A 26,869-nucleotide genomic window follows, 5' to 3' on the forward strand; every position below is an offset into this window, starting at 1 on the left:
GTTAAATGTAAAAATCATATCTGATCAAATATCTTAAAGCGGAAGTAAACCCAATGATTTAATAGTTTCCAAAGACAGTTACATTCCCGGCATGCCGGAAATGCTAACTGTCTCATTGGTTGTGCTCTCAACCAAACTGTCACACCATCCAATGGCTGGTGTCATAACTGATCACATGTGCAGCATCATGGCAGTTGAAGATTAAACAGAGGCCAAGATGGCAGCTTCCTTGGCTGAAAATGATAGGTGGGTTTACTTCCACTTTAAGGCAGACCGATTTGCATCATTGTTTTTGCTACACATTCACCTTGATGTCTCCAGGCTTCTTACTGTTCAGATCTTCCAACTCCTAAATGTAGGTAGAGATCATATGTTTAGTAATCATTGTAGTTAAAACTAATAATTAACTTAAATTAATAATACATTTAAAAAACAATTACAAGTAGCAGTTACAATATTAAAGATTTAGAAATGATAATTACACTAGCATAGTACATGATGTAAAATATAATAGAATTCTGAGTAAAAATCAAAACTAAATCTGAGCCCTAGAGGCATAGAAGGTGCCCACAAGAGATGCTTTTAGATTACCCATATAAACTATCTTACATTTACTCATTTGCAAAGTAAACTTGAGATGGCTAGTTTCTCACCTCTTTCAGGGTAAATATCAATTCATCCTTTTGCTTCTTTGTTTCTTTCTCCTTTTCCAATTGCTGCTGTAGGCTCTGTATTTCTGCCCTGACATCACCCACACTCAACCTAAGAGATAGCACATCTTATTCACCATAGGGTATGTGTTCTCCAGATCCATTCAATTATGTTTTCAGTGTCTTGTTAGTATAATTGGTTGTATAACTGAGCTTAAAAGTATAACTTATATTATTACACACTTTTACTATATAACCTTAACTTCTTGAGACCCGGGCCATTGTAAAAAGACGGCCACAAGGTGGCTCTACAGGGCTGGGAGGCCGTCTTTTTACGGCCACTGGGGGGCCCGGTGCGTCACTGAGATGCCGATGCGCGTGCCTGGTGGCCGCGATGTCCGCCAGGTACCCGCGATGGACCATTACACGGCCAAGGACGTGGATCTCTGTGTGTAAACACAGAGATCCACGTCCTGTCAGGGAGAGGAGATCGATGCTGTGTCCCTTGTACATAGGGACACAGATCGGTCACCTCATCCAGTCAGTCCCCTCCCCCCACAGTAAGAATCACTCCCAGGGAACACATTTAACCCCTTCCTCACCCCCTTTCCTGCCAGTCACATTTATACAGTAATCAGTGCATATTTATAGCACGGTTTGCTGTATAAATGTGAATGGTCCCAAAAATGTGTCAAAAGTGTCCGATGTGTCCGCCATAATATCGCAGTCCTGACAAAAGATCGCAGATAACCGCCACTAGTAAAAAGAATAAAAATACAATAAATGTCAGAATTCTATCCCCTATTTTGTAGCCTCTATAACTTTTGCGCAAACCAATCACTATACGCTTATTGCGATTTTTTTTACCAAAAATATGTAGAAGAATAAGTATCGGCCTAAACTGAGGAACATTTTTTTTTTATTTGAGTATTTATTATAGCAAAAAGTCTAAAATATTGTGTTTTTTCCAAAATCTTTTTTTGTTTATAGCGCAATAAATTAAAACCGCAGAGGTAATGAAATACCACCAAAAGAAAGCTCTATTTGTGGGAAAAAAAGGATGTGTGACAGTGCTGAAAGCTGAAATTTTGCCTGGGCAGGAAGGGGGTATATGTGCCCAGTAAGCAAGTGGTTAAAAAAAGAGGAGCCATTATGCAATAATGCAGTAATAATAATAACATTTAATAAATGATGATCAGGTTTTGCTAGTTACTAATGTACATACCCCTTTGAAAGATCCACAGAATTTTGTTTTCCCACACCACTAAGCCATTCCTAAAAAACAAATATATATATTATATACATACAATATACACATCAATATACAGTACCTCACATAACACAATATACCTAAGATGAACAACAGGCAATGAAAGCAACTGCAATTCCAAAGTATTTAGGTCAGATTTTTTTTCTTTTTTTTTTAATTCAAAACAGTGACCATTCAAATACTACCTACCCAAGCAGCATATTCTTTTTTACTCTTCTTCCATTATGTAAAAACATTTGTTTTAATAAGTGTTAAAAAAGTGTACTTCCATTTTTGTGGCGAAACTGGGAAAACATCTACTTCATATTTGTAACATGTCTCATTCACATAGAAAAACATAAAAAAAATGAAGCTTTTCTGTTCTTTAGAGAACCCACCTCATTATTTTCTCTCCCGTCTTGCACCACTATTACCACCACATACCTCTTGAGGTGAACCCTTGCATAATACTTTTACCCTCTACTTGTCCTACTTCTACCTCATCCCCCCTCCCTTTGCCCCTTTCCCCTGTGTCTTCACTCTTCCCCTAAGAACAGCCTCTACTGTATCCCCTGCTAAAGTCTAATTTTAAACTTATCTCTTTTAATATCAAGGCTCTCCAGGTGTGCCATGCTACTTCACTCTCTCCACAGTGTGAAGGCCCACTTTGCTTTCCTGCAGGAAATCCACTTGGACAGGATCCTTAACAGATAGGAACTACCCTCTGGGCTACCATGGGACCTTAGCTGACACCAGATCTAAAGGTGTGAGCACTCTGTTCTCTAAACATGCCTTTTGGAAATTTTCAGGAGGAATGGTGTGATGGAGAGGGCAAAACATTTTTTGCAGATGGGTAAATAGCCTCTCAACAGGTCACCTCAGCCATGGTTTATTCCCCCAAAACAGATCAGGCCTCCTTCCTGACCCACATGCTAGAGCACTTACAGGAGTTCACTGAGGGCATTCTCATACTGGAGAGAGAGTTTAATTTTATCCCCAAGCCATTGCTCGATGCATCTCACCACTCCTCCTCTCTATCTCACTCTACACTACGCAAATTAAAACACTTCTTCCACCAGTTTTTGCTGTGCTGTGATGTGATGTGTGGAGGATCCATCATACTTCCACTAGGTACTACACATTTTATTCTCACACACATTGACTTCTTATCAGTGAAACACAGGGATCTGCCCCTCTTCCCCTCTTCATCCATCAATAATTTCACAATCTCTGATCACACCCCGGTTCCCCTTTGACTCCAGCTCCTTTTGACACATGCTACCAAGAGGCACTGGTGCCTAACTAAAGTCTTCTTATTATTACTGCATACTTTTACAAAAACACCAAATAGCAACCCACTTGTCATCTGGATGGGCCACAACCCTTTTATTCGAAATATATTGATAAACCATGGTTCTAAACTGAAGAAAGTTAAAACAGTTCAGATACATGAGCTTTTAACCGATAGTTAAACAGTCAAACTCCCCCACAAGCGTACGGGTTCAGAGGAGGCAGGAACTAGATTGCTACGAGCCAGAGATTCCATCAGAACTTTCTATATGGTAAAAGCGAAAAGCCATCTTGACACAATGCCATCGCACATTTTTTGAACAACTTCCTCATTCCAGCTCAACATGGCTCAACATAATCAGATTCAGTCCTATATTTCTACCTCAACTCTCCCTAAATTGACACAGGAGTTCAGACCCAACTAGAAGCCCCTTAACTTCAGAAGGACTTGCATAGGCTATCTTGGATGCTAAGTCAAATAGTCAGTATTTTAAACTTCTACAGGATCATATACTGTACCTAGAACCACATTTTCCAGATTTTATTCACTTCAACCAGAAAGTCCCGTTCTCTTAGATATACTAGTTCCCCATGCCACTGTCCTTCTAAAAGAAGGCAATGACCCTAACATATGCTCCAGCTACAGGCCAATCTCTCTGTTGACTTACAATTACTCTAAACTTTATTTTAGCATCCTGGCTCTTTCCTCATCTCCTGTGATTAATATATCAAGTCCAAGTGGGTTTTATATCATCTAGGGAAGCTTGGAAGAACACTACAAAAGCCCTATTATCCACTTGGTTCGGTCAAGGAGTCTTCACCTCACGCTGGTGTCTACTGATAGTGTAGAAGGCCTTCGCCCAAGTCGAATGGTCCTTTAATTAAGGAGGAGGGTCTCAAACTTATTAGCCTAGGCAAGCTTATGTTGTCCCATATCATGGCCCTGTATTCTTTCCCATCTGCCTGTGTTAAGGCAGTTGGCATTCTTTCAAACTCCTTTTTCAAAAACAATGGGCCCCACCAAGGGTGCCCCCTCTTACTGTTAATCTTCATTCTTATACTCAAACCTTTCTTATGTAAAATCAGGGCAAATGTTGAAATTAAATAATAGGTCGAAAGCATCATAAAGTTCCAGCATATGCAGAAGACCTTCTCTTTTTTTATCATTAGATCCACAGTTTTCTTACCCAATCTCATGAACTCCAAACTTACAGGAGAATATCAAAGTGAACTAGCAGAAATCAGAGGTGCTAATCTCTTGGGCTCTAGGATCAGGTGATTTCAAGAAGCATTCTAATTTAAATGGGCCACTTTTGCCATTAAATACATAGGGGTATTCTTTACAGAGAATCCTTCATACCTTTTCATCTTACTTTTGCCAAAAAAATAAGAACATGTTAAGACCTTAATTGTTGGTTACTGGGAACTTTTCCCTGAATCAGACGATGCAATATTATTCAATTCCGATGGTTTGCAGCTCTGCTGGTCTCAGCCCAGTATAGTATATTGTTTGTGTGTGTATGTAGGTATGTACGTCGCTCTACCCCTAGCCAATGCGCACTGCACGTTGAGCTGTGCCCATCCAGTGTACACTGCACGTCAAACCCCGCACACCCAGTGCACCCATTCAGTGCACACTGCAACAGTCCAGTGCGCACTGTGCAAATCCAGTGAGCACTGCAACCATCCAGCACATCAAACTGCATCCAGCCAGTGTTCACTCCACAAAACACTGTGCCCTTCCAGTGTGCACTGTAAATCCAGTGCACCCCACCCAGTTTGTGGATGTTGAATAAAGCTTTTGGATCTGTACCTGGCTGTTCCTTTCTTCTGACAGTTTGGACTCCAGTTCTCCTACTGTATTTTGTAGCAGTTCCCGACGGTTTCTCTCCAGTTCCAGCTGCTGCTTACAGGCATCTAGCTCAATTCGAAGGACTGATCCATTGTCACACTGCTTAAATAGGTGACAGGTACAATATTATTGCATTTCTTCATATTCTTACTTGCACATATATAATTTAAACCTAAGAAAGGTATTTCAGCTTGCAATTGCATGTTACCTAAATTTTTATGAACATGCCAAAACCATGCTAGGTGACAAGAAGGATCTTAATAGACCATATAACTTCATAAATTATAAGAATATCGGGCTCTGGAGCAAAGGCTGTAACTAAGTCTTTTTATTTTACATGCAACAAATCAAACCATTGCAGCAGTGCAACCTCTGATTTACTTATAGGTTCCTCCAACTGCACACAATCTTTCCATTACATACACTCACTTAATGATTACATTGTGATTTTAAATTGAATTTAGCAAATGAGTTAGCTTGATGTTAAAATGTACAGCCACAAAGTATACAACAGAGAGCTTACCTTTAGTTTTCTCATCTCTAATTCTTTATCTGACTTTTCCCTCTCCAGTACTTTTATCTTTTCACTGTGGAGATAATGTGACATAAATAATCCTATCACTTATTCATCTATAAACAGGTCCTACGTTTTCAATACACAATCAGAGAATAAAAATTTCAGGAGGGCAGACCTGCGTGTGCCAATTACAATTCAGTGAGACTAGGCACTATTCATTGCCATGCCACATACCATCTGCAATGTTCTACTAAAGTTATATATAGTACTAAAAATGTAACATAATAAAATGATATAAAAAAAAAGAGAAAAACATCATGGTATGAGGGTGCCGCAGATAATATTAATATTTGCTTGCATAGTGCCTTTATGATTTGAAGTGTTATGCAGTTAACCCTGTCCCATTCAAAGCAATTTCTGCCCGATGAGGTCTGTAATTTTCTTGTCCTATCATAAGAATCACACACGTTTTTGGATATTTTTACTAGAATTTCTTTGGGCTGTGATGAGAAATCATAACAATTAATAGGAAACATAAGGTAGGTGGACATTTCCACTCTAATGCTATAGTGTCCTTTTAGTTATATTGACAGCACTATGGCAGTATTATGCGCTATTTCAGTGTGCTTGGGGTACATGATTTTGTATATTTCAATGAATGCAACTTTATTTATGAAATGTCCTCCCAACACCATTCAGTACACAAAGTGCACAAAGCACTACATACACTCCCAGGCAAAAAATAAAATAAAAAAATAATATATACATATATACACACACACACTGTATGAAACATGTCGCAATAACATACGACCATTCAATCTCTATAAAGCCTCTATGTTTAACCACCACAATAGAGATACTCTATAAAATCCAACAACTTATTGTGTCGTGTTATCTGTTTTAGTCTTTGTTTATAATAAAAACATTTTGTATATATTTTATATACACCTGATTGGTTTCCATTATTATTTGTATAAGCACCGTTATAGTCCCCTCCCAAATGCTCTCCTTCTTTTGAATAAATGACTTCTTGGGATGTGGTGCGTAATTCCAGGTGTCTACCCTTAGTCGGACAAAAATGATATAAGTGACATGTTAGTGTTACAAGGTCTCATGTGTGAATGGGTAGCAGATGTGTTAAATTTGGTGTTATCGCTCTCACTCTCTCATACTGGTCACTTGAAGTTCAACATGGCACCTCATGGCAAAGAACTCTCTGAGGCTATAAGAAGATTGCCATGACCCAAAAACTGAGCTGTAGCAGGGTGGCCAAGACCATACAGCGGTTTGACAGGATAGGTTCCACTCAGAACAGGCCTCATCACGGTCGACCAAAGAAGTTGAGTGCACATGCTCAGCGTCATATCCAGAGGTTGTCTTTGGGAAACAGAAGTATGAGTGCTGCCAGCATTGCTGCAGAGGTTGAAGGGAGGGGGTCAGCCTGTCAGTGCTCAGACCATGCGCCACACACTGCATTAAATTGGTCTGCAAGGAAGCCTCTTCTAAAGATGATGTCTTCACAAACAGTTTGCTGAAGACAAGCAGACTAAGGACATGGATTATTGGAACCATGTCCTGTGGTCTGATGAGACCAATATAAACGTATTTTGTTCAGATGGTGTCAAGCGTGTGTGGCAGCAAACAGGTGAGGAGTACAAAGACAAGTGTGTCTTGCCTACAGTCAAGCATGGGGGTGGGAGTGTCATGGTCTGGGGCAGCATGAGTGCTGCTGGTATTGGGGAGCTACAGTTCATTGAGGGAACCATGAATGCCAACATATACTGTGACATACTAAAGCAGAGCATGATCCCCTCCCATCGAAGACTGGGTTGTAGGGCAGTATTCCAACATGATAACGACCCCCAAACACACCTCCAAGATGACCACTGCCTTGCTAAAGAAGGTGAGGGTAAAGGTGATGAACTGGCCAATTATGTCTCGATACCTAAACCGTATTGAGCATCTATGGGGCATCCTCAAACAGAAGGTGGAGGAGCACAAGGTCTCTAACATCCACCAGCTCCGTGATGTCATCATGGAGGAGTGGAAGAGGACACCAAGAGGGTTAAGGCAGTGCTGGAAATTAATGGTGGCCACACAAAATATTGACACTTTGGGCCCAATTTACAAATTTTCACTTAGGGGTGTACTCACTATTGAGTTATTTTGAGGGGACAGCAAATTTACACAGTTATACAAGTTGTACACTTACTACTTTACATTGTAGCAAAGTGTCATTTCTTCAGTGTTGTCACATGAAAAGATATAATAAAATATTTACAAAAATGTGAGGGGTGTACTCATTTTTGTGAGATACTGTATATATATATTGTGACAGGAAGCCAGGTAAATCTGTGGGTGTTGGAAAACTTCAGCTGTTCAGAATGAGGCAATTAAGGCCTCTATAAGCAATCCAGAAGATTACCACTGATTTGCTGCATCCTGAGGCTTTGTGAGTAAGGAGAGTAGCGTACTGAAAGTCTTCTGAGGAGGTGAGGAGAGGATTGATTTTTCTGTGTGATAAAAAGCAAGGACTATTGTTTTTCTGCTGTATGACCAGCAGTGTCTGCCCAGCACTAGGCTGTGCCAGACTCCATAGATAGGTTCCTGTGTGGTGAAGATAGACGCCCCAAGTGGCCAGGGTTTATTTTATGTTTGACTTTGTTTATGTTGTTTGGATGCTTGCACTTGTTTCCAGCAAGATGGAAGAATAAACCAAAATCTTTGTTTTCAACCGTCTTCGACTGCCTGTCTGTATAAATTCAGTGTGTAGTGAACCCATCCAAGGGGTCATCCCCCCAGCTACCGAGCTAACCCCCTACACATGGTGGAGAATGCGGGCCGTTAAAGTAAACCCAAAATGGAGGAGATACTGAAACAGCTGGCTATAGCAAATGCAAATCAACAGCAGACGAATGCAGGTTTGCAGGGGAACCTTGCAGCTCAACAACAGGCTCACGCAGCTCAACAACAGGCTCACCAAGAGAGCATGGCAGCTCAACAAAAGGTTTACCAAGAGAGCATGGCAGCTCAACAACAGGGTCACGCAGCTCAACAACAGGCTCACCAAGAGAGCATGGCAGCTCAACAACAGGTTCATCAAGAGAGCCTTGCAGCTCACTGAGAGAGCATTGCAGGCTTGGAACAGAGACACCAGCAGCAAATGAAGGCCATCGTGAAACAGATTCAGAGACAGCAGACCGAGGCTGGGAGTCAGGCCAGTAACATACCGACTTTTCGGGTACGACACTTATTGCCAAAGATGACTGCAGATGAGGACCCTGAGATGTTTCTGACCACGTTTGAGAGAGCAGCAGAAAGAGAGAGTTGGCCTAAAGAACAGTGGGCTGGACTAGTGGCCCCTCTATTATCTGGAGAAGCCCAAAAGGCATATTTTGATTTGGAGCTTGTAGATGCAAAAAACTATGATCGATTAAAAGAGGAAATAATGACACGTTTCGGTGTAACCCTGGATGTCCGTGCTCAGCGGGTCCACAATTGGAGTTATCAGCAGAGGAAGCCACTGCGGTCGCAGATGTATGACCTCATCCATTTGGCTACGAAATGGCTACAGCCAGAAACTCTGTCCAGACCAAAAATTTTGGAGCGAGTAGTCATGGACAAATTTCTTAGGTCTCTTCCTAACACCCTGCAGAAATGGGTGAACCATGGTGGTCCGAAAACTGCAGACAAACTTGTAGACCTGGTCGAAAGGTACCTAACAACAGAGAATTTGTTCTCTTCCACCAGAGACGCACAGACTTTTCACCCCAAGACCAGACCCTCCCCACCTATAGGTAAGACTGCATCAAGGGATGGGGGTGGAGAGAGGTACCAAGGAGCAGCTAGAGGAATTATCGGGACTACTGCTAATATTTGGCGAGAGCGGCCTGGAAGACCCATCCCACAGGAGAGGACCAGAAGGTTGATTTGTTACCGTTGCCGGGAAGAGGGACATGTAGCAGCGGTTTGCCCAGCGTGTGATTAACCAATGCAGTGTGATTTTCTGACAGAGAGACGACAGTCCCTTTTTGCAACCACATGCACTGCAGTAAAGGGAAATGAGAAACCTTTATATAGAATGTGCTTAGATGGTAAAAATGTTGTGGTATTGTTGGATTCAGGTAGCCTGGTCACCTTAGTGAAAAGTGATCTAGTGGTGTGAAAAACCTTACAACCAAGGAAAATGGCTGTAGTTTGTGTTTATGGGGACACTCGAGAATATCCAGTGACTACGGTTTCCTTTGAAACCTCCCTCGGTAACTTGTGTCACCAGGTGGGTTTAGTTCCCAAACTGCCACATGACGCCATTGAGGGAAGGGATTTCCCAAAATTCTGGGAACTCTGGGACTGCCCAGATTCCCCAGTAGGTAGTTCTTCTGAGTCTGAACCATCTACTCCAGAAACCTATAACTGTGAGGATTCTCCTGAGTTTCCATTCTCAGTATTAGCAGGGGAAACACCAGTCCCTAGGGAGGAGCCTTCTACCTCAGAAGAGGAACAACGGCCGATAGGGTTTGATGACCTTGAGGTGCACAGAGAAAATTTTGTCACTAAGCAATTGAGGGACCCCACATTGCTAAGAGCCCGGAAGAATGTAGTGAAGATAAATGGGGAGTTAGTTAACCCTGACGAGAGGGTTGCCCTCCCTTACTTCATTATTGAAAGGGACCTGTTATATCGAGTGTCACAGAGGATAGAGGACACCATTGAGCAACTGGTAGTGCCTAAACCGTACCACAAGATGGTTTTGGAACTGGCACATTCTTGGGGGACATTTGGGAGCAGAAAAAACCCGGGAGAGGACCACCCAGAGGTTTTATTGGCCTGGGATCACTAAAGAAGTGGAATTGTACTGCTCTTCCTGTTCAGTGTGTCAGATTACTGCACCCATGCCACATTTCGGCAGTCCGTTGGTACCCCTGCCCATTATCGAGGTCCCTTTTGAGAGGATCGCCATGGACTTGGTTGGCCCCTTACTAAAGTCCACTAGAGGGCACCAGCACATCTTGGTAATAATGGACTATGCCACCCGGTACCCAGAAGTGATTCCTCTCCGAAACACCTCTGCTAAAACAATTGCCAAAGAGTTATTTCAGGTTTTCAGCCGTGTGGGTCGTCCTAAGGAAGTCCTAACTGACCTGGGCACCCCGTTTATGTCCAGGGTGAACTGTAAACTCCTGAAAGTGACCCAATTACGTACATCAGTATATCACCCTCAAACAGACGGGTTAGTGGAAAGGTTTAATAAAACCTTAAAACAAATGTTGAGGAAGGTGGTGGATAAAGACGGAAATAATTGGGATTAAATGCTCCCTTATCTGATGTTTGCAATAAGAGAGGTTCCTCAATCGTCCACAGGGTTCTCTCCGTTAGAGCTACTGTATGGGAGGCACCCCTGGGGCCTACTGGACATTGCCGGGGAAACATGGGAGAGTGAGAGTTCCCCTCATCGAAGTGTGATTGAACATGTGGCCCAAATGCAAGATAGAATTGCCCAAGTGATGCCGATCATGGGGCCCAGGTCCATTCCTTTGCACCTGGTGATAGGGTGTTGGTGCTGGTCCCCACGGTCAAAAGTAAATTCCTAGCCAAATGGCAAGGTCCATATGAAGTTTTGGAAAAAATGGGAGTGGTGAATTATAAAATTAGCCAACAGGGAAGACGAAAACCTGAGCAGCTCTATCACGTGAACTTGCTGAAACCATGGAAGGATAGAGAGTCCTTGGTCGCTAAGACTACCCGATTTTCTGCTCCATTTAATCTGGCTGTCCCTGAAGTTGGGATAGTGGAGACTCTATCCAAAACTCAGAAACAGGAGGTTAAAGAATTTGTGCTCCGTAATAAGGAGAAGTTTTCAGACCTGCCAGGTTGGGTCTCCGGAGTTGAACATGACATTATCACCACACCAGGGGATAAGGTCAAGTTGAAGCCTTATAGAATTCCAGAAGCCCGGCGAGAGGCAATTCGCCAGGAAGTTAAAATAATGCTTGAGCTGGGGGTTATGGAAGAGTCAAACAGTGATTGGTCCAGTCCCATTGTCTTAGTGCCCAAACCAGATGGAAGTTGGCGGTTTTGTAATGACTTTCGCTGCCTGAATCAAATCACTAAGTTTGACACCTATCCTATACCCCGCATAGATGAACTGATTGATCGCCTAGGCACTGCCCGGTACATGACAACGTTAGACCTGACCAAGGGTTATTGGCAAATTCCTCTCTCGGAGTCGGCCAGGGAAAAAAACAGCATTTGTAACTCCAGACGGATCTTTCCAATATCGGAGGATGCCTTTTGGGTTACAAAATGCTCCCGCCACATTCCATCGCACCATGGATAAGACCCTTCGGCCTCATCGAGCCTATGCTGCTGCATACCTCGATGACGTTGTCATCCACAGTGAGGATTGGGAATCACACTTGCCAAAAGTTCAGGCTGTGTTGGATTCCATCTGGAAAGCCAGGTTTACAGCCAATCCAAAAAAATGTACCCTTGGGCTAGAAGAGGCGAAGTATCTGGGGTATACCATTGGAAGAGGTCTAATCAAGCCCCAAATAAACAAAGTTGAGGCTATTTAGGATTGGCCACGTCCCACCAACAAGAAACAGGTTTATGCATTTTTGGGGATCGCGGGCTATTATCGCCGCTTTATCCCCCATTTTGCCTCACAGGCTGCTCCCCTGACCAATTTGACCAAAGGGAAGGAGTCTGTAATGACCAAATGGACTCCCGAAGCAGAAACAGCTTTTCAGGCTTTAAAACAGGCCTTATGTAGTCAGCCAGTTTTAAATTTGCCTGATTTTTCACGGGACTTTGTGGTTCAGACAGATGCGTCAAATGTGGGCTTAGGAGCTGTACTGTCTCAGATTATCAAGGGGGAGGAACACCCTGTTATGTACCTCAGCCGAAAGTTGAAGGCCCATGAGGAGAATTATGCCACCATTGAGAAAGAATGTTTGGCGGTGAAATGGGCTTTGGATTCTCTCCGGTACTACCTCGTGGGTAGACAGTTTGAACTGGTGATGGATCATGCCCCATTTAAGTGGATGGCACAGAAAAAAGAGACCAATAGGAGAATAAATAGGTGGTTCCAGGCCCTCCAGGAATTTAGTTTTGTGGTAACGCATCGCCCCGGTGCTAAAATGGAGAATGCAGATGGGTTGTCCCGAGTGCATGCCTGCCTGGCAACCTGTGTCCCAACCCTAGGGTTGAAACAAGGGGGGGGGGGGGGTATGTGACAGGAAGTCAGGTAAATCTGTGGGTGTTGTCACAGACGGGACATACATTTCTGCCTTGTTTAGACAATACACCAATTGTTATTAGGCGTCGGCTGCAAAAAGTAGCCAGAAAAGGTCTAAGGACGTTGGAAAACTTCAGCTGTTCAGAATGAGGCAATTAAGGCCTCTATAAGTAATCCAGAGGATTACCACTGATTTGCTGCATCCTGAGGCTTTGTGAGTAAGGAGAGTAGCGTACTGAAAGTCTTCTGAGGAGGTGAGGAGAGGATTGATTTTTCTGTGTGATAAAAATCAAAAGACTATTGTTTTTCTGCTGTATGACCAGCAGTGTCTGCCCAGCACTAGGCTGTGCCAGACTTATGGAGTCTGGCACAGCCTAGTGCTGGTGAAGATAGACGCCCCAAGTGGCCAGGGTTTATTTTATGTTTGATTTTGTTTATGCTGTTTGGATGCTTGCACTTGTTTCCAGCAAGATGGAAGAATAAACCAAAATCTTTGTTTTCAACCGTCTTCAACTGCCTGTCTGTATAAATTCAGTGTGTAGTGAACCCATCCAAGGGGTCACACACCCCGCTACCGAGCTAACCCCCTACACAATATATATATTTATTTATTTATTTTAACTGTTCTGCCTCAATATATTCAGTTTAACAGAAAGATGGAAGTATGCTTTAGTTGATATTCAGAATTACTCAGGGCCAAAGTGGTTCCAAGTGGTCACTCACTGAGCTTGCTGGAGCTCTTCATATAAGTCTTTTAGTTGAGTTGTCATTCCTTCATTATTTTCTTGCTGCAGAGATAAATGTAAAACTTAATCAGTAGAACTACTCTGTACCACTTATTTTTGTTTTAAAAATATATATTAAACAAGAAAAAAAATAATAGAAATAAATTAAAATACAACAGCTTCAACTAATGCTGGCCATACACTCCACGAAAAATCATCCGAACGAACTTTCGAAAAACGAACGTTCGGTCGTGAGCGCAAACGATAGTGCCATCATGTAATGACCGATAAATCGTTCAGTGGACATAAATAAAAACAATTTGGTTCGTTTTTTTTACATATACCTAGTGCAGAAAGTTTGGACGGGAAACACATTAACCTTCCGATTTATCGTTCGGCAGAAAATTTCCAAACTTGTCCTTTTTTCGGCTCAAAAACGTCCCAACGATTATCGATTTTGTGCCCATTAACTGGTCGAAAAACGAACAAACTGTCTGAACTACCGATTTTCGCCCGATTTTTCGTATAGTGTATGGCCAGCATAAGTAATAGGAGTTCTACGAACAGATTCTGGTTTTCCAACTGCTCTCTCTTTTTCTCTTTCTCTCTATTTCTCGTTAAAATATTTTTTTATTAGGTATATACATGAGTTATATATATATACACAATGGGGTTGATTTAGTGCAGCTGTGCATAGAAACCAATCCGCTTCTAGGATTTTGTTTTGTCAAAGCTTAACCACTTCTGGACTGCCCACTGCACATATACTGTGGGGTGGGCACACCCTCTGCATGCTGGGGAGCGCGGGCAGAATGGGAGTCTGTCTATGTAAACAAGGCAGATCCCCGTTCTGACAGGGCACTACACTGAAATAGTCTGTTCCTAGTAATCAGGAAAGGCGATCTCTGTGTTGTCACAGTGAGCCCATCCCCCACACATGTTCATCCGATGAAAACGGACCGATGGATTTTTTCATCAGATATCCGATGAAGCTGACTTTCATCAGTCTTGCCTACACACCATCAGTTAAAAATCTGTTCGTGTCAGAACACGGTGACGTAAAACACTGAGAAAAATGAAGTTCAATGCTTCCGAGCATGCGTCGACTTGATTCTGAGCATGCGTGGATTTTTAACCGATGGACTAGCCCACAGACAATTGTTTTTTTTCTATCAGTTTTTTAAACATCAGATAATTTTAAAACAGGTTCTAAGTTTTTTTACCGATGGGCCCACACACGATCAGTTCGTTCGATGAAAACAGGACCGTTTTCATCAGACGAACTGATCGTGTGTACGCGGCATTAGAACACACACTGAGGGAACACTGTTGACCCCTTGATCGCCCATAGTGTTAACCCCTTCCCTGTCAGTGTCATTTATACATTGATCAGTGCATTTTTTTTAGCACTGATCACTGTATTGGTGTCACTGCTCCCCAAAAAGTGTCACTTACGGTCAGATTTGTCCGCCGCAATGTCACAGTCCCGTTGATTGTCAAAACAATAAAAAAATTTAAGGTCCCTAAATCTATCCCCTATTTTGTAGATACTATAACTTTTGCGAAAACCAATCAATATACAGTAAAACCTTGGACTGCGAGCATAATTAATTCCGGAAACCTGCTTGTAATCCAAAGCCCTTGTATATCAAAGCGAATTTCCCCATCAGAAATAATGGAAACTCAGATAATTCATTCCACAACCGTTTATTCATAAATCCTTCAGTTTATAGACCATATAAAAAGATTATAGCAATGTGATGGCAGCCTCCACAAGGGGTTTAGATGCAAAATCCAGCAGGAGCCACAGGGTATGAAAGAGAAGAGAGGCTCCTCCAAGTGTAGTTGCTAAATGGTGTACCTTCCTTAAATGTAACCATATTGTGACACTTAGAGGCGCCTCTCTTCTATTTTATACTCAGTTGCTTGTCTTGCAAAACTCTCTCAAACCAAGTTACTCTCAAACCAAGGTTCTACTCTACGCTTATTGGTATTTGTTTTACCAAAAATATGTAGAAGAATACATATTGACCTAAACTGATGAATACATTTGTTTTGTTTTTAAAAACATTTGGGATATCTATTATAGCAATTTTTTTCAAAATTGTCACTCTTTATTTGTTTATAGAGAAAAAAATTAAAACCGCAGAGGTGATCAAATAGTACCAAAATAAATGGGTACAACGTCGCACGACCACGCAACTGTCAGTTAACCTCTCTAGCGGTATGATTCTTTCAGATTTTTGGTGCTGAAAGCGGTACAATTGTTTTGCATGGAAATTTGGCGTTTTATATTGTAGGCCTGTAATTCTTAGGAATAACTCACTTAATCTGTCCAAACAGGAGTCTAGTAGACATCCCTGGTATAATAAAGTTTGAAACACAAAATCACAAATTATAATATAATAAATAACTATAAATAATTATAACAAATAATAATATAATAAAAAATATTCAATAATGTAATCAAATCAAAAACACAAAAATTTGCTCAGTTGCAGAATTGTCGCTGTCCATACTTTCAGTGTTTGATGACGAATTTCCCTACAAATCACTATCGCTCAATTCTGCAAGTGATTCTAATTTATTATCGCTGTTTTCTAGCTGGTTTAAAACCACTTTTGACATAAAGGGACACTTTTGGTTGCTATGGACAATCTACAGTTTCCAGGCAGAAAAAAATGTATGTATAATATAAAAGTGCATGCAGAACACTGGACAGACCACTAGGGACAAAGGGTGTGTGTAATTATTTTATACAGAACTGTAATCTGTTTTACAGTATACTTTATGTGTACTGTGTTTTTACGTTTTTGAATTTGGCGCCGATCTCTGCCCCCCGTGCGTCGTAATGTCGCAGGGAACGGAGCTCGGCGACACCCGGGCACTGTGTGAATCGAGCGAGGAGACAGCTCGATCACACAGCGGGGAGACATCGCAGGATCCAGGGGACAAGGTAAGAAACTCCCTGCATGGATACTACAATGCGATCCCGAGTCTGGCCCAGGGTTACTGCTATTAGTACTAAAATTCCACCCCGAGCCAGACTCTGAAATACCGCCAGGGAGGTTAAAGCGACGCAGTGCCAAATCGCAAAAAATGGGCTGGTCATTAAAGCGGAGTTCCACCCATATAAAAGTCAGCAGCTACAAAAAGTGTAGCTGCTGACTTTTAATAATCAGACTCTCATCTGTCCCATGGTCCAGCGATGCTGACGAATGAAGCCACGCTCCTTTCCCCCTCCTCTCCGCGGCCCCCGTCATTCTGACTGTGGGGGCCCAGCAGTGGCTTCACAGCCGGGCACATACTGTGTATGCGCGAGCTGCGCTGTGCGCTGTGAAGTGGACCTGTGATGTGTCCCAAAAGATTGCAGGGAGGGAGGCGGGAGAGGTGAACTTCCTTCTGGTGCCGTGGAGCCCCGAGTGGAAGTGGAAGCTGAATGCCTCTAAGAAGAGGGTATCCTCTCCGCTGCCCCCCCCCCCCCGCCCCAAAAAAAATAACATGCCAAATGTGGCATGTCAAGGGATCACCATCACTTAAAGCGGAAGTTCCATTTTCAGGTGGAAAATCCTTCTGGGCTGAAGTGGTTAATTGAATAAGCTAAAGTTAGAAGCTGATAGGTTTCCATGCACAGCTGCACCAGATTTTGCACTCTCTAGTTTTAGTAAATTTACCCCAATGTGTACAATTATTATAATTGGTTATACATCCAATCACAAGCAAACAGAAACTTACATAATCATTTCGGTTGTAGAATAGGCACATAGTGGAGTTGATTTTCTAAAACTGGAGAGTGCAGCTTTGCATAGAAGCCAAGCCTTAAGCTTTGACAAAAACAAATGGAAGCTGATTGGTTTCTATGCAAAGCTGCACCAGATTTTGCACGCTACAGTTTTAGTAAATCAACCCAACGTTATGTCTTGTTTCAAGACTTACTTCATCCTATCATGCTGTTTCAAAAGCGTCAACAATGAAAGAAAAGCTTAGTTTGACCTTACTATTGAGTTTTGAAGGTGCTGTAGATGACGGCTTTGTTCTACTTCCATTTTTTGCTGGGACAGCCGCCTGTTCTCCTCTTTTAATCTGAACAAAAGTGAGATATTATATGTACAATTCAGAAAAATATAGCACATAGTTCTGAACAGAAAACAAAAATATATTGTTATATTTCTGGACACAAATACTGTACTATTTGGGTTTTATTTTAATGTGTTTATGTATAACCAGCATGTGATCCCTATAAACAATTGATTTCTTACAATGATCTTATTAAAGTAAAGCTTGCAATACAGGGCTCGATTTCTTGCATTAAGTCTTTTGCGAACTATAAATTCACTTTGCAAAGTGAACATGCCCTAATTCTTTAGTAAGTCTACCCCAATGTTTAAATGTAAAAGAAGTTCAGGTACAGAGTACTATTCTTAAATAGATAACAACTGATGGCAACTAATATTCTGTAGCATTTGATAACCTTTATGGGTCTACTATAAGAAAAATACTGTGCACGGGTACAATTCATGGTAGGTTACCACAAAGGTGATGCTCTAATACTCAAAAGATAACATACCAATAGCAAAGTGGTTCAAACGTACATGTTTCAAATGTATACATGAACAGAAGTAACTTTGTATTTTGGGAATAGCCAAAGGGAGTGAAAAATCTGGTGCAGTTGTGCATGGCAGCCAATCAGCTTGTTTATTTAAAGGAGTTGTAAAGGAAAACATTTTTTTTTTGCTGAAATGACTGTTTACAGGGTATAGAGACATAATAGTTAACTGATTCCCTTTAAAAATGATTAAAAATAGATAAAAATCAATCATATAATGTACCTGCAGTTTCTATTTTAGTTTTTGCATGTTGTTTCCTGCTTCTGTGATGTACAGAGCCACAGAGCCAATACAGGGCAGTGATGGTTTGGAAAACGAAACTGATTGGTGCTGAGGGGTTTTAGAGACACAGTAATCACACCTCCTTGATTAGTGACCACAGAGAGAAAGCTCCCAGTACTTATCAGGAAACAGACAACCAGGAAGTGTGGAGATCAGAGAAGAATTACAGCAACTTGAGAGCAAAAACGAACAATGAGGACATGAAAACAGCACTGCATTAAGGTAAAGGAAGCTATTCAGATAAAAAAAAATTCCTTTACAAACCCTTTAAGCTTTGATAAAAACAATTTAAATTGCATGTGCATGCACCTGGAATCCTTCGGACACAGCTGACCACGGATTGAGGTAAAGGGTCATTTTACCAGGCGACCAGCTGTGTCCAAGCACAGCTGATCACAATGTAAACACACTTGCCGGTTATTGGCATTCCTTTCCTCACAAGCTGTCACAACGTAAGGAGAGGAGAGCTGGTAACTGGCAAGTGTGAAAGGGGATATTTACACTGATAATCAGGGCACTGATCACCGGAGTCCTGACTATCAATGCAGCCCCAAAAATGCCAATCAGTGACGCCTATCAGTGCTCTTCAGTGCAGCCTATTAGTACCCATCAGTGCCATCTATCAGTGCCCATCAGTGCCGTATATCAGTGCAGCTTCAGCAGTGCCTCCTTAGAGTGCCCACTGGTGCTTCCTTATCAGTGCCTATCAGTGCCCATCAGTGACGCCTCATCAGTCCAGCCACCTCAGCGCACATCATAGAAGGAGAAAAATTACATGCGACTGGTGAGAACCATGGGAGAACAAGTTGCACCGAAGTCGGAACAAAGTACTACAAAAATCTTTTTTGGAGTCGCTGTGACTTGAGTCGCACCAATTTAGAACAGCGACCTTTGAATTACATGGATTTTGACTTGTCATGCGACTTCACATGTGTCAAGTCGCACAACAACTCGCAGTAGTGGAAACAGAGCCTAAGAGAAACGTTTTTTTTTTTTTTTTCAGATTTTTTTCAGATTTTTTTCCATTTTTCAAAAAATAATTTTTTTCCACGTATTTAGCCAAAAATTTAAGACCCAGTGGTGATTAATTACCACCAAAAGAAAGCCCTATTTGTGTGAAAAAATTAGTACAGTGTAGCAATGACCTTGCAATTGTCATTCAAAGTGTGACAGCGCTGAATGCCTGGGCATTAAGGGGGTGAAAGTGGGTAATAATAGTTACATCATTTGTTACCATAATCAGATCTGATTTTAAATTAATACAATCCAAAATGTGGAGGATTCACAATTATTCTCTCACAACGGTTTAGGGTAGATTATAAAATGCTGGAAAAATAGCCCACATGTAGAGCAATGGAGTACTGTCGGTTTTTATGTACCGTTCAGTCACTAATAAAACCCAAATGCAGGTCTACTTGTTTGTAATTTTCTCTAACCAACCTGTTCACTGTCGCTTTAAGTTCTGACAACTCCTCTGTGTCCGCCTGAAGCATTTCACAATCCTGCAGTAACTCGGTGTTCTAGGCAGAAAACAGAACGAGAAATAAGATAGAAGTCATCATTCTGATTCAAAGTTTCCAGTACTGGATAAATATGGCAGGCAGGTGTTTTCAATCATATTGCTCTTTAGGCATTACTTTAAAACGCGCCACCCATAGAGCAACATCATTTTGTATAATCAGATGTTCATTCAGTACAGTTTAGCAAATGACTATAAGAGTAAATGTATGTAAAACAATGGAATGACTTCAATATTTGGACACATTATATAATTGTATTAATTATACTTACAGAGTCAACTGCAATTGTGCAATAACAACATAATTTGAGAGCCCAGACTTTGAGGTTGCTCTGGAAGGGACACCCTTTAAGTGATCAAAAGTAGAATAGTGAGAGTGCCAAGAAAGATAAAACTGATCCTAAAGATGATAACTAGGACAGACTGACCATACAAAAATCAAAATTCGGCAGGTTCAGCAGGGACCTTGCAAATTGCGATCCATGTATGGGCTCCCTGGCTGTACACAAGTTCATCTATTCATTAACTTGTGTACAACCAGCCTGTTGTGTTTCTCCCGAACGATTAGTGCCGCCTGCTATGGCCGGCAACACTAATCATTGTGCTCTGTTGGCAGGGAAGGCTCCCCGCGCTCCCCACCAGCATAACATAGAAACACTGCGGAAGGGATTCGGTCAGTGTTGATGGGACAATTGAGCAATTTTCTTTCTTCCCACCCATGGTTGAAAAAAAAAATTGCATTCTCTATCGCCTGCAATAAGCCTTGAAAACATGATGAGAATATTGGACTAATGATTGTCCGTTATTTTATTTTTTTTACATGCTAGTCTCATATCAAAAAGTAATAGGTTACTAAAGTTACGAAAATTCTTGTACGACAGAATACAACTTTGGAAGTGCTGTAATCGTTTGTATTGTATTGTAATGTAATCTTTCATTTCCGAGCATGCGTGGTCTTCATCTTCCGATTTTGTTCGAACAAATACTGTACTGATTAAATGAAAATCGCTTAATCTGGTATCGAACGAGAATTTTTTTCCTGTTTGTCCCTTCGGAAAATGTTGCATGAACTGTCGTAATAGGCTCTCAAAAGCTGTGTACTATACTAATAATCAGATTATCGGACAACTGGTTTTGAAAGTGGTATTTTTTATCCGATTGGTGAACCAGTATGTGCTTATTTTCAAAATTCTAATTTTTATTGCGCATCCATTGTGTACCTGAAAAAAATGTGCTTCAACGACATCAAACTGCTAAAAGTTCATGAATTCAATAGGAGACATTTGGCTGAGAAATAGAAGCCAGGGGTGTAGCAGAAGAGAGCAGAGCATGTAGGAAAGACACACTGAAAGTCAAAAGACTTGGGAATGGTTGCTGATAAAAGTACAAACTTGAAATGTGGCTGACAAGTGGTATAAACAGTGGTATAAATTCCCTACATATTTTTCAAATGAAAATAATAGCTCAATGTCAGATTAAAACTACCAATAGAAGGCCAGTATCAGTGCCAATCCTGACCTCCCTGGGGCCCTAAGCAAAATTACATGTCACATTAAGCGGGGGGGGGGGGGGGGGGGGTTCCGAAAATGACATGTCACATTAACCACTTGCCTACTGTGCACATACACCCCCTTCCTGCCTAGACAAAATTTTAGCTTCCGGCACTGCGTCGCTTTAACTGACAATTGCGCGGTCGTGCGACGTGGCTACCAAACAAAATTGACGTCCTTTTTTTCCCACAAATAGAGCTTTCTTTTGGTGGTATTTGATCGCCTGTGCGGTTTTTATTTTTTGGGCTATAAACAAAAAAAGAGCGTACATTTTGAAAAAAAAACACAATGTTTTTTACTTGTTGCTATAATAAATATCCCATTTTTTTTTTTACCTTTTTTTTTTATCTCAGTTTAGGCCGATACGTATTCTTCTACATATTTTTGGTAAAAAAAAAAAATCGCAATAACCGTATAGTGACTGGTTTGCGCAAAAGTTATATTGCCTACAAAATAGGGGACATAATTATGATTTTTTTAATTTATTTTTTACTAGGAATGGCGGCGATCTGCAAATTTTTTTAGGACTGCAACATTATAGCGGACACATCGGACACTTTGGACACATTTTTGGGACCATTCACATTTATACAGTGAACAGTGCTATAAATATGCATTGATTACTGTATAAATGTGACTGGCAGGGAAGGGGTTAACCACTAGGGGGCAGGGAAGGGATTAAATGTGTAGCCTAGTGAGTGTTCTAACTGTAGGGGGAGGGGGGTGACTGGGGGAGGTGACCGATCTGTGTCCCTATGTACAAGGGACACAGCATCGGTCTCCTCTCCCTGACAGGACGTGGATCTCTGTGTTTACACACAGAGATCCACGGTCCTGCTCAGTTACTGGGCAATCACGGGTGCCCGGCGGCCATCGTGGCCGCCGGGCACGCGCATTGTGTTCCCAGTAACGCCTCCTAGCGGCTTTAAATGACAAGACGTCATATGACGTCCTGTCAGAACAATGGAGTCTTCCACCCGCCGTCATTTGACGGCATGCGGTTGACTAGTGGTTAAAGTTGAGAAGCGGGGGGAGGGGGTGTTCTGCTGTCGGAAAAGACATCTTACATTAAAGTGAGAAGCGGGGGGGGGGGGGTTCACACTTCTTACCTCTTCTCCCATGCAGCCAGCGCGTTAAGAAGGTTGAAGGGCCGAAAATGACTTCTCACCAGGCGGGGCCTCTAGTAATTTGGGGGGCCCTCCGCAGCTTTGTGGGGCCCTAAGCGGCTTGCATAGTGAGCCTATAGGGCGGACCGGCCCTGGCCAGTATAGAATAAAATCTTTTATGATTACTGCCCATTTTTACAAAATTTTCAGCTGTACGACAACTGTTTTTTTTTCTGATGCCTCACACATTACCAATACACTAATAATACTATCCAATGTATTTATATCCTGTGTAGAATGGAATTTCCAATTTATTTCTACAGAGCAATCAAATTCCCAAATAAGCTGCCAGATTTAATGATAGCACTGTATTAATAAAAGACAATGGTCCCAATAAATTAATTGCATTCTCTAAAACATATCAGGCTCTAACTTATTAAAAAAAAAACAATGGTAAAACAATTTTAGTAAGATTAATATCATAACATACTTTCCCTGAACATTCCCACACCTTTTCTGATGCTTTCTGACACTGAAATTTTTCTTGCTCCAGCAGCTCCTCTACATTCTTCATATTTACTGCTGTCTGTTGCCATCTTTCCTTCCAATATAGGGTGACCTGCTGTTGCTCCTGGATTTGGGACCCTAATTGTTCATGTGCTTGTTCCAGAGCTGCCTCCAGTTCACGGCAACGAGTGTGCAGTTTGTCTTTTTCTTCCTGTAGGTGTTCTTGGGAACCTCTAAAATGTACAAGTAAATGTTTAAAACAGGCGTGTTGGAAGATCTGTTTTAAAATCCTTGGTCATGACTGATATCAGTGTAATAAAATAAAAATAGCATAAATGTTTCTAAAAGGCTTTAGAATTTCTAACTTGCTATGAAACACAAATACAAACAATGCAGTTCAGGATACAGAAAATAACATTACTGTTCCCAACTGTTTTCACAATATAGTGATAAAAATATGGAAGTTGTTGCAGGTCTCAAATAAGGATACAAATAATAACTATGGCTTACCTGTATAGGAATAAGGTAACTAATACTATGTAACAAATATGTTTAAGGTGGTATTAAACTCAAACCCAAAAAAGCTATATATTGCAGCTAACTAATCATTAGGTATGGTGGCTGCATTTGTTTTCTTTTTTTAGGCTTTTTCACTCTGTTTTAATCTGATGGTCTGGCCAGTAATACACCTCCTGTATTAGAGCTTTGAAACCAAACTCCATCTAATACTTTATAAGCATTTAAAACAAACTTTTTTGTTAAATGGTTTGTTTCATCTCTATAACTGACATTCTGCTAGAGAGGATCTGTTTTTGAAAGACAACAGATTTACTGGCTCAATCATCAGAAGAGAAGAAAGAAAGACAAAAAAAAAAAAACACTTTTGTATTTGCCCCTATTTAGCAATAGCTGAACTCAAAGATTTGCGACTTTTTCTATGTACACAAAGGGCCTATTTCTCTCAAATATTGTTCACAAATCTGTGGATGTAAACCCAAAAATTATTATTTATTTTTTTTGATGTCACAATGTAGAGAACAAGATTTCCTATCATCTGTGCCCAGTCTTGACGGACTCTGATAAATCTTGTTATTGCATTTCATTTGTTTTACAAATGCTCCACCAAAGTGCAGGTGGAGTCCTTGATCAACCAAAGAGAATTCTGGGACAACAAGCGTACAGGGGCGTATTTACCATGAGGCAAACAAGGCGTTTGGGGGGCAGCACCAGGGAGAAGGTGGCTTTTTAATTAGTTTTTGCAGCCTCCTAATTTGCCAGGGTAAGAAAAAGCAGCATGTGGGAGGCCCCCATGGTAGAAGTCATACACACTGAGCAGGGTAATGGAGGAGGTGGCTCAGTGTCTCCACTTACGCCCTTTTTCTGCCCTTTGAACATGCTTTGCCCTACTGACCCCTTCCCCTGCCCCGCTGACCCAATAGCCTGCCCTACTGACCCCGTACCCTACCCTGCTGATCCAATCCCCTGCCCCGCTGACCCCCATCCCCTGCCTTGCTGACCCCATCCCCTACCCCACTGACCCCATGTTTTGTCCTACTGAACCTGTCCTCTGCCCCACTGAAGGTGTCCTATGCCCCACTGACCGCATTCTCTGGTCCACTGACCACATGCTCTACCCTACTGACACTGTCCTCTGCCCCCCTGACCCCACCCCCTGCCTCACTGACCCCATGCTCTGCCCTGCTGACCCTAGTCCTATACCCTGCTGACCCAATCCTCTGCCCCACTGACTACATATTTGACACTTGGACGAATCTTGCCTCAGGATCTGATGAGTAAGCTGTGAATGGCTGCAGCTTTCTCATCAGACCCTGAGAGAAGAACGGTAGACCGTAGGTGAGGTGGAACAAGATTCGATGGTTTTAGTCTTGCCTAGGGCAGCACAAAACCAAAATACACTACTGCAAGCATAGCATGCTGCACCAACTAGTATAAATTGCAGGTCAGGTTAAATTAATACGATTTTTGGCTCGGTTCACACTGTTGTGACATGGGATCCCACTTGTAAAAACCCCAAGTCGTATGGCATGTCAAATTTAATGTTTTACTATGAGAGCCATATGAACCGATACTACACAAGTTGCTCCAAATTTAGAAAAGATTCCTGCATTACTTTGGTACGACTTGGGTGCAATTTTAGCCCTTGTACAGGTTGCAAACTAATGGGGCACAACAGTTTACCTGAGGTCCTGGACGATTTGACTTTCTTCATCATTTTCCACAGCAGCCATTAGAAGCTGCTTCTCTTCTAGGAGTTGTTTGCGTTCAGCTTCCAGTGCAGCAGAGAGATTGCTGGAAATCTTGTGCTCTGCCTGGGTCTGGTGCAATTGCTCCAAAGTATTCTGCAGCATTTGTTGTGTTTGCCCCAACTCTTCTGTCAGTTTCTCATTGACCTGGCAAAACAGAGGACAACAATATATTTATTAATCGATTAATAGTAATGGTATGTTAAATATGCGTTTTAATTTTTTTTAACCTCTGGTAATGAGAAAAGAGTACTAAATGTATATAGGAAAGTGTTGAAAAAGTCTTACTTGTTTCAGCATCACCAGTTCCTCCTTTATTTGCACCTTTTCTTGATCTTGTCGGTTAGCCTGGGTCTTTGCACCAACTAGTTCAATATGGAGATCACTGACCTGGTCATTAAACCCTTCACGTCCTCTCCGAGACCTCTCCAATTCTAAAGACAGCTCCTGTGTGCGTCGGTGGAGCTCAAGTTTCTCCTGTATGCATGGTAATTTATGAAACCGGTAAGTATGAAATACAAAAGGCAACGCTTCTATTCCAAACTGCTGCCATGCTTACCTGCATATATCTCTCTTTGTCAGACTGAGCAATTTTAAACCTTAAGGTCAGATCTGAAACCTTTTCTTCTAACCTCAGTACTTTTGATGACAGAAGTTCTTTCTCCTGTTAAAAATAAGAGCTTCATCACACTGGAAAACACAGGTTAGGGCCACATGACAACATTTAATATTCTTCATCCAGTATCCACAGTATCCATACCAGATTAATGTTGTTGAAGTTCAGTTGAAGGTCAGAAAGCTCTTCTTGTAGGTTCTGATGTGTCCGAAGAGTGTCAGTCACCCTCTGGTTTGCTTCATTTGTGTGGCTAAGAGCCAAATGACTCCCCTTTAAACAGCAATAGTGAGATTGAACTATTAAACCTTTGACAACACAGGTGGATTTTTCTGAACAACATGCAGTCACTTCACTTAGGCCTCGTACACACGACCGGTTTCCTCGGCAGAATCCATCAAGAAACTTGGTGGGAGAGCTTTTTTGCCGTGGAAACTGGTCATGTGTACGTTTTTCATTGAGGAAACTGTCGAGGAACTCGACGAGCAAAAAAGAGAGCAAGTTCTCTTTTTCCTCGACGGGAGTCTGAATTTGCTCGTCGTGTTCCTCAACTGGCTGGTTTTCGACAAGAAACTCGAGCGTGTGTATGCTAAGAAACCCACGCTTGCTCAGAATAAAGTATGAGACGGGAGTAAAAGTAGCATTTGTAATGGAGATAACGCATTTTTCAAGCTGTTACAGACTGAAAAGTGCAAATCGTCTCTTAACAAACTTTTACTTAACACGCAAACACATGAGATTAGCAAAACCAGCCCCAAGAGTTGTGCCAGTGGAATCGAACTTCCCCTGCCATTGTATGTGTTGTATGTCACCGCGTTTGAGAACGAGGAGATTTTGTCTTGACAGTGTGTACGCAAAGCAAGCTTGTCGAGTTCCTCGACAAGCCTAACAAGGAACT

General features: G+C 41.7%; 1 protein-coding gene across 3 annotated transcripts in view; it reads right to left on the minus strand.

The window, feature by feature from the left end:
- The window catches only part of LOC120931466 (golgin subfamily A member 6-like protein 22), a 101,954-nt gene that overhangs the window by 36,199 nt on the left and 38,886 nt on the right, over window positions 1-26,869 (minus strand). For 2 of the 3 annotated variants that reach the window (XM_040342946.1, XM_040342948.1), the window contains 13 exons: window positions 26,119-26,244; window positions 25,918-26,022; window positions 25,647-25,835; window positions 25,294-25,505; window positions 23,099-23,327; window positions 19,853-19,932; window positions 17,522-17,606; window positions 13,522-13,586; window positions 5,565-5,628; window positions 5,003-5,143; window positions 1,876-1,925; window positions 654-762; window positions 308-349 (listed from right to left, as the gene is read on the minus strand). In XM_040342946.1, coding sequence (XP_040198880.1) covers window positions 308-349; window positions 654-762; window positions 1,876-1,925; window positions 5,003-5,143; window positions 5,565-5,628; window positions 13,522-13,586; window positions 17,522-17,606; window positions 19,853-19,932; window positions 23,099-23,327; window positions 25,294-25,505; window positions 25,647-25,835; window positions 25,918-26,022; window positions 26,119-26,244 — 1,497 coding nt within the window. The remainder of the gene's footprint in view (window positions 1-307; window positions 350-653; window positions 763-1,875; window positions 1,926-5,002; window positions 5,144-5,564; window positions 5,629-13,521; window positions 13,587-17,521; window positions 17,607-19,852; window positions 19,933-23,098; window positions 23,328-25,293; window positions 25,506-25,646; window positions 25,836-25,917; window positions 26,023-26,118; window positions 26,245-26,869) is intronic. The other variant, XM_040342947.1, reaches the window with a different exon arrangement.

The sequence above is a fragment of the Rana temporaria genome, chromosome 3, assembly GCF_905171775.1.
Source record: "Rana temporaria chromosome 3, aRanTem1.1, whole genome shotgun sequence".
In the NCBI taxonomy this organism is placed as follows: domain Eukaryota; kingdom Metazoa; phylum Chordata; class Amphibia; order Anura; family Ranidae; genus Rana; species Rana temporaria.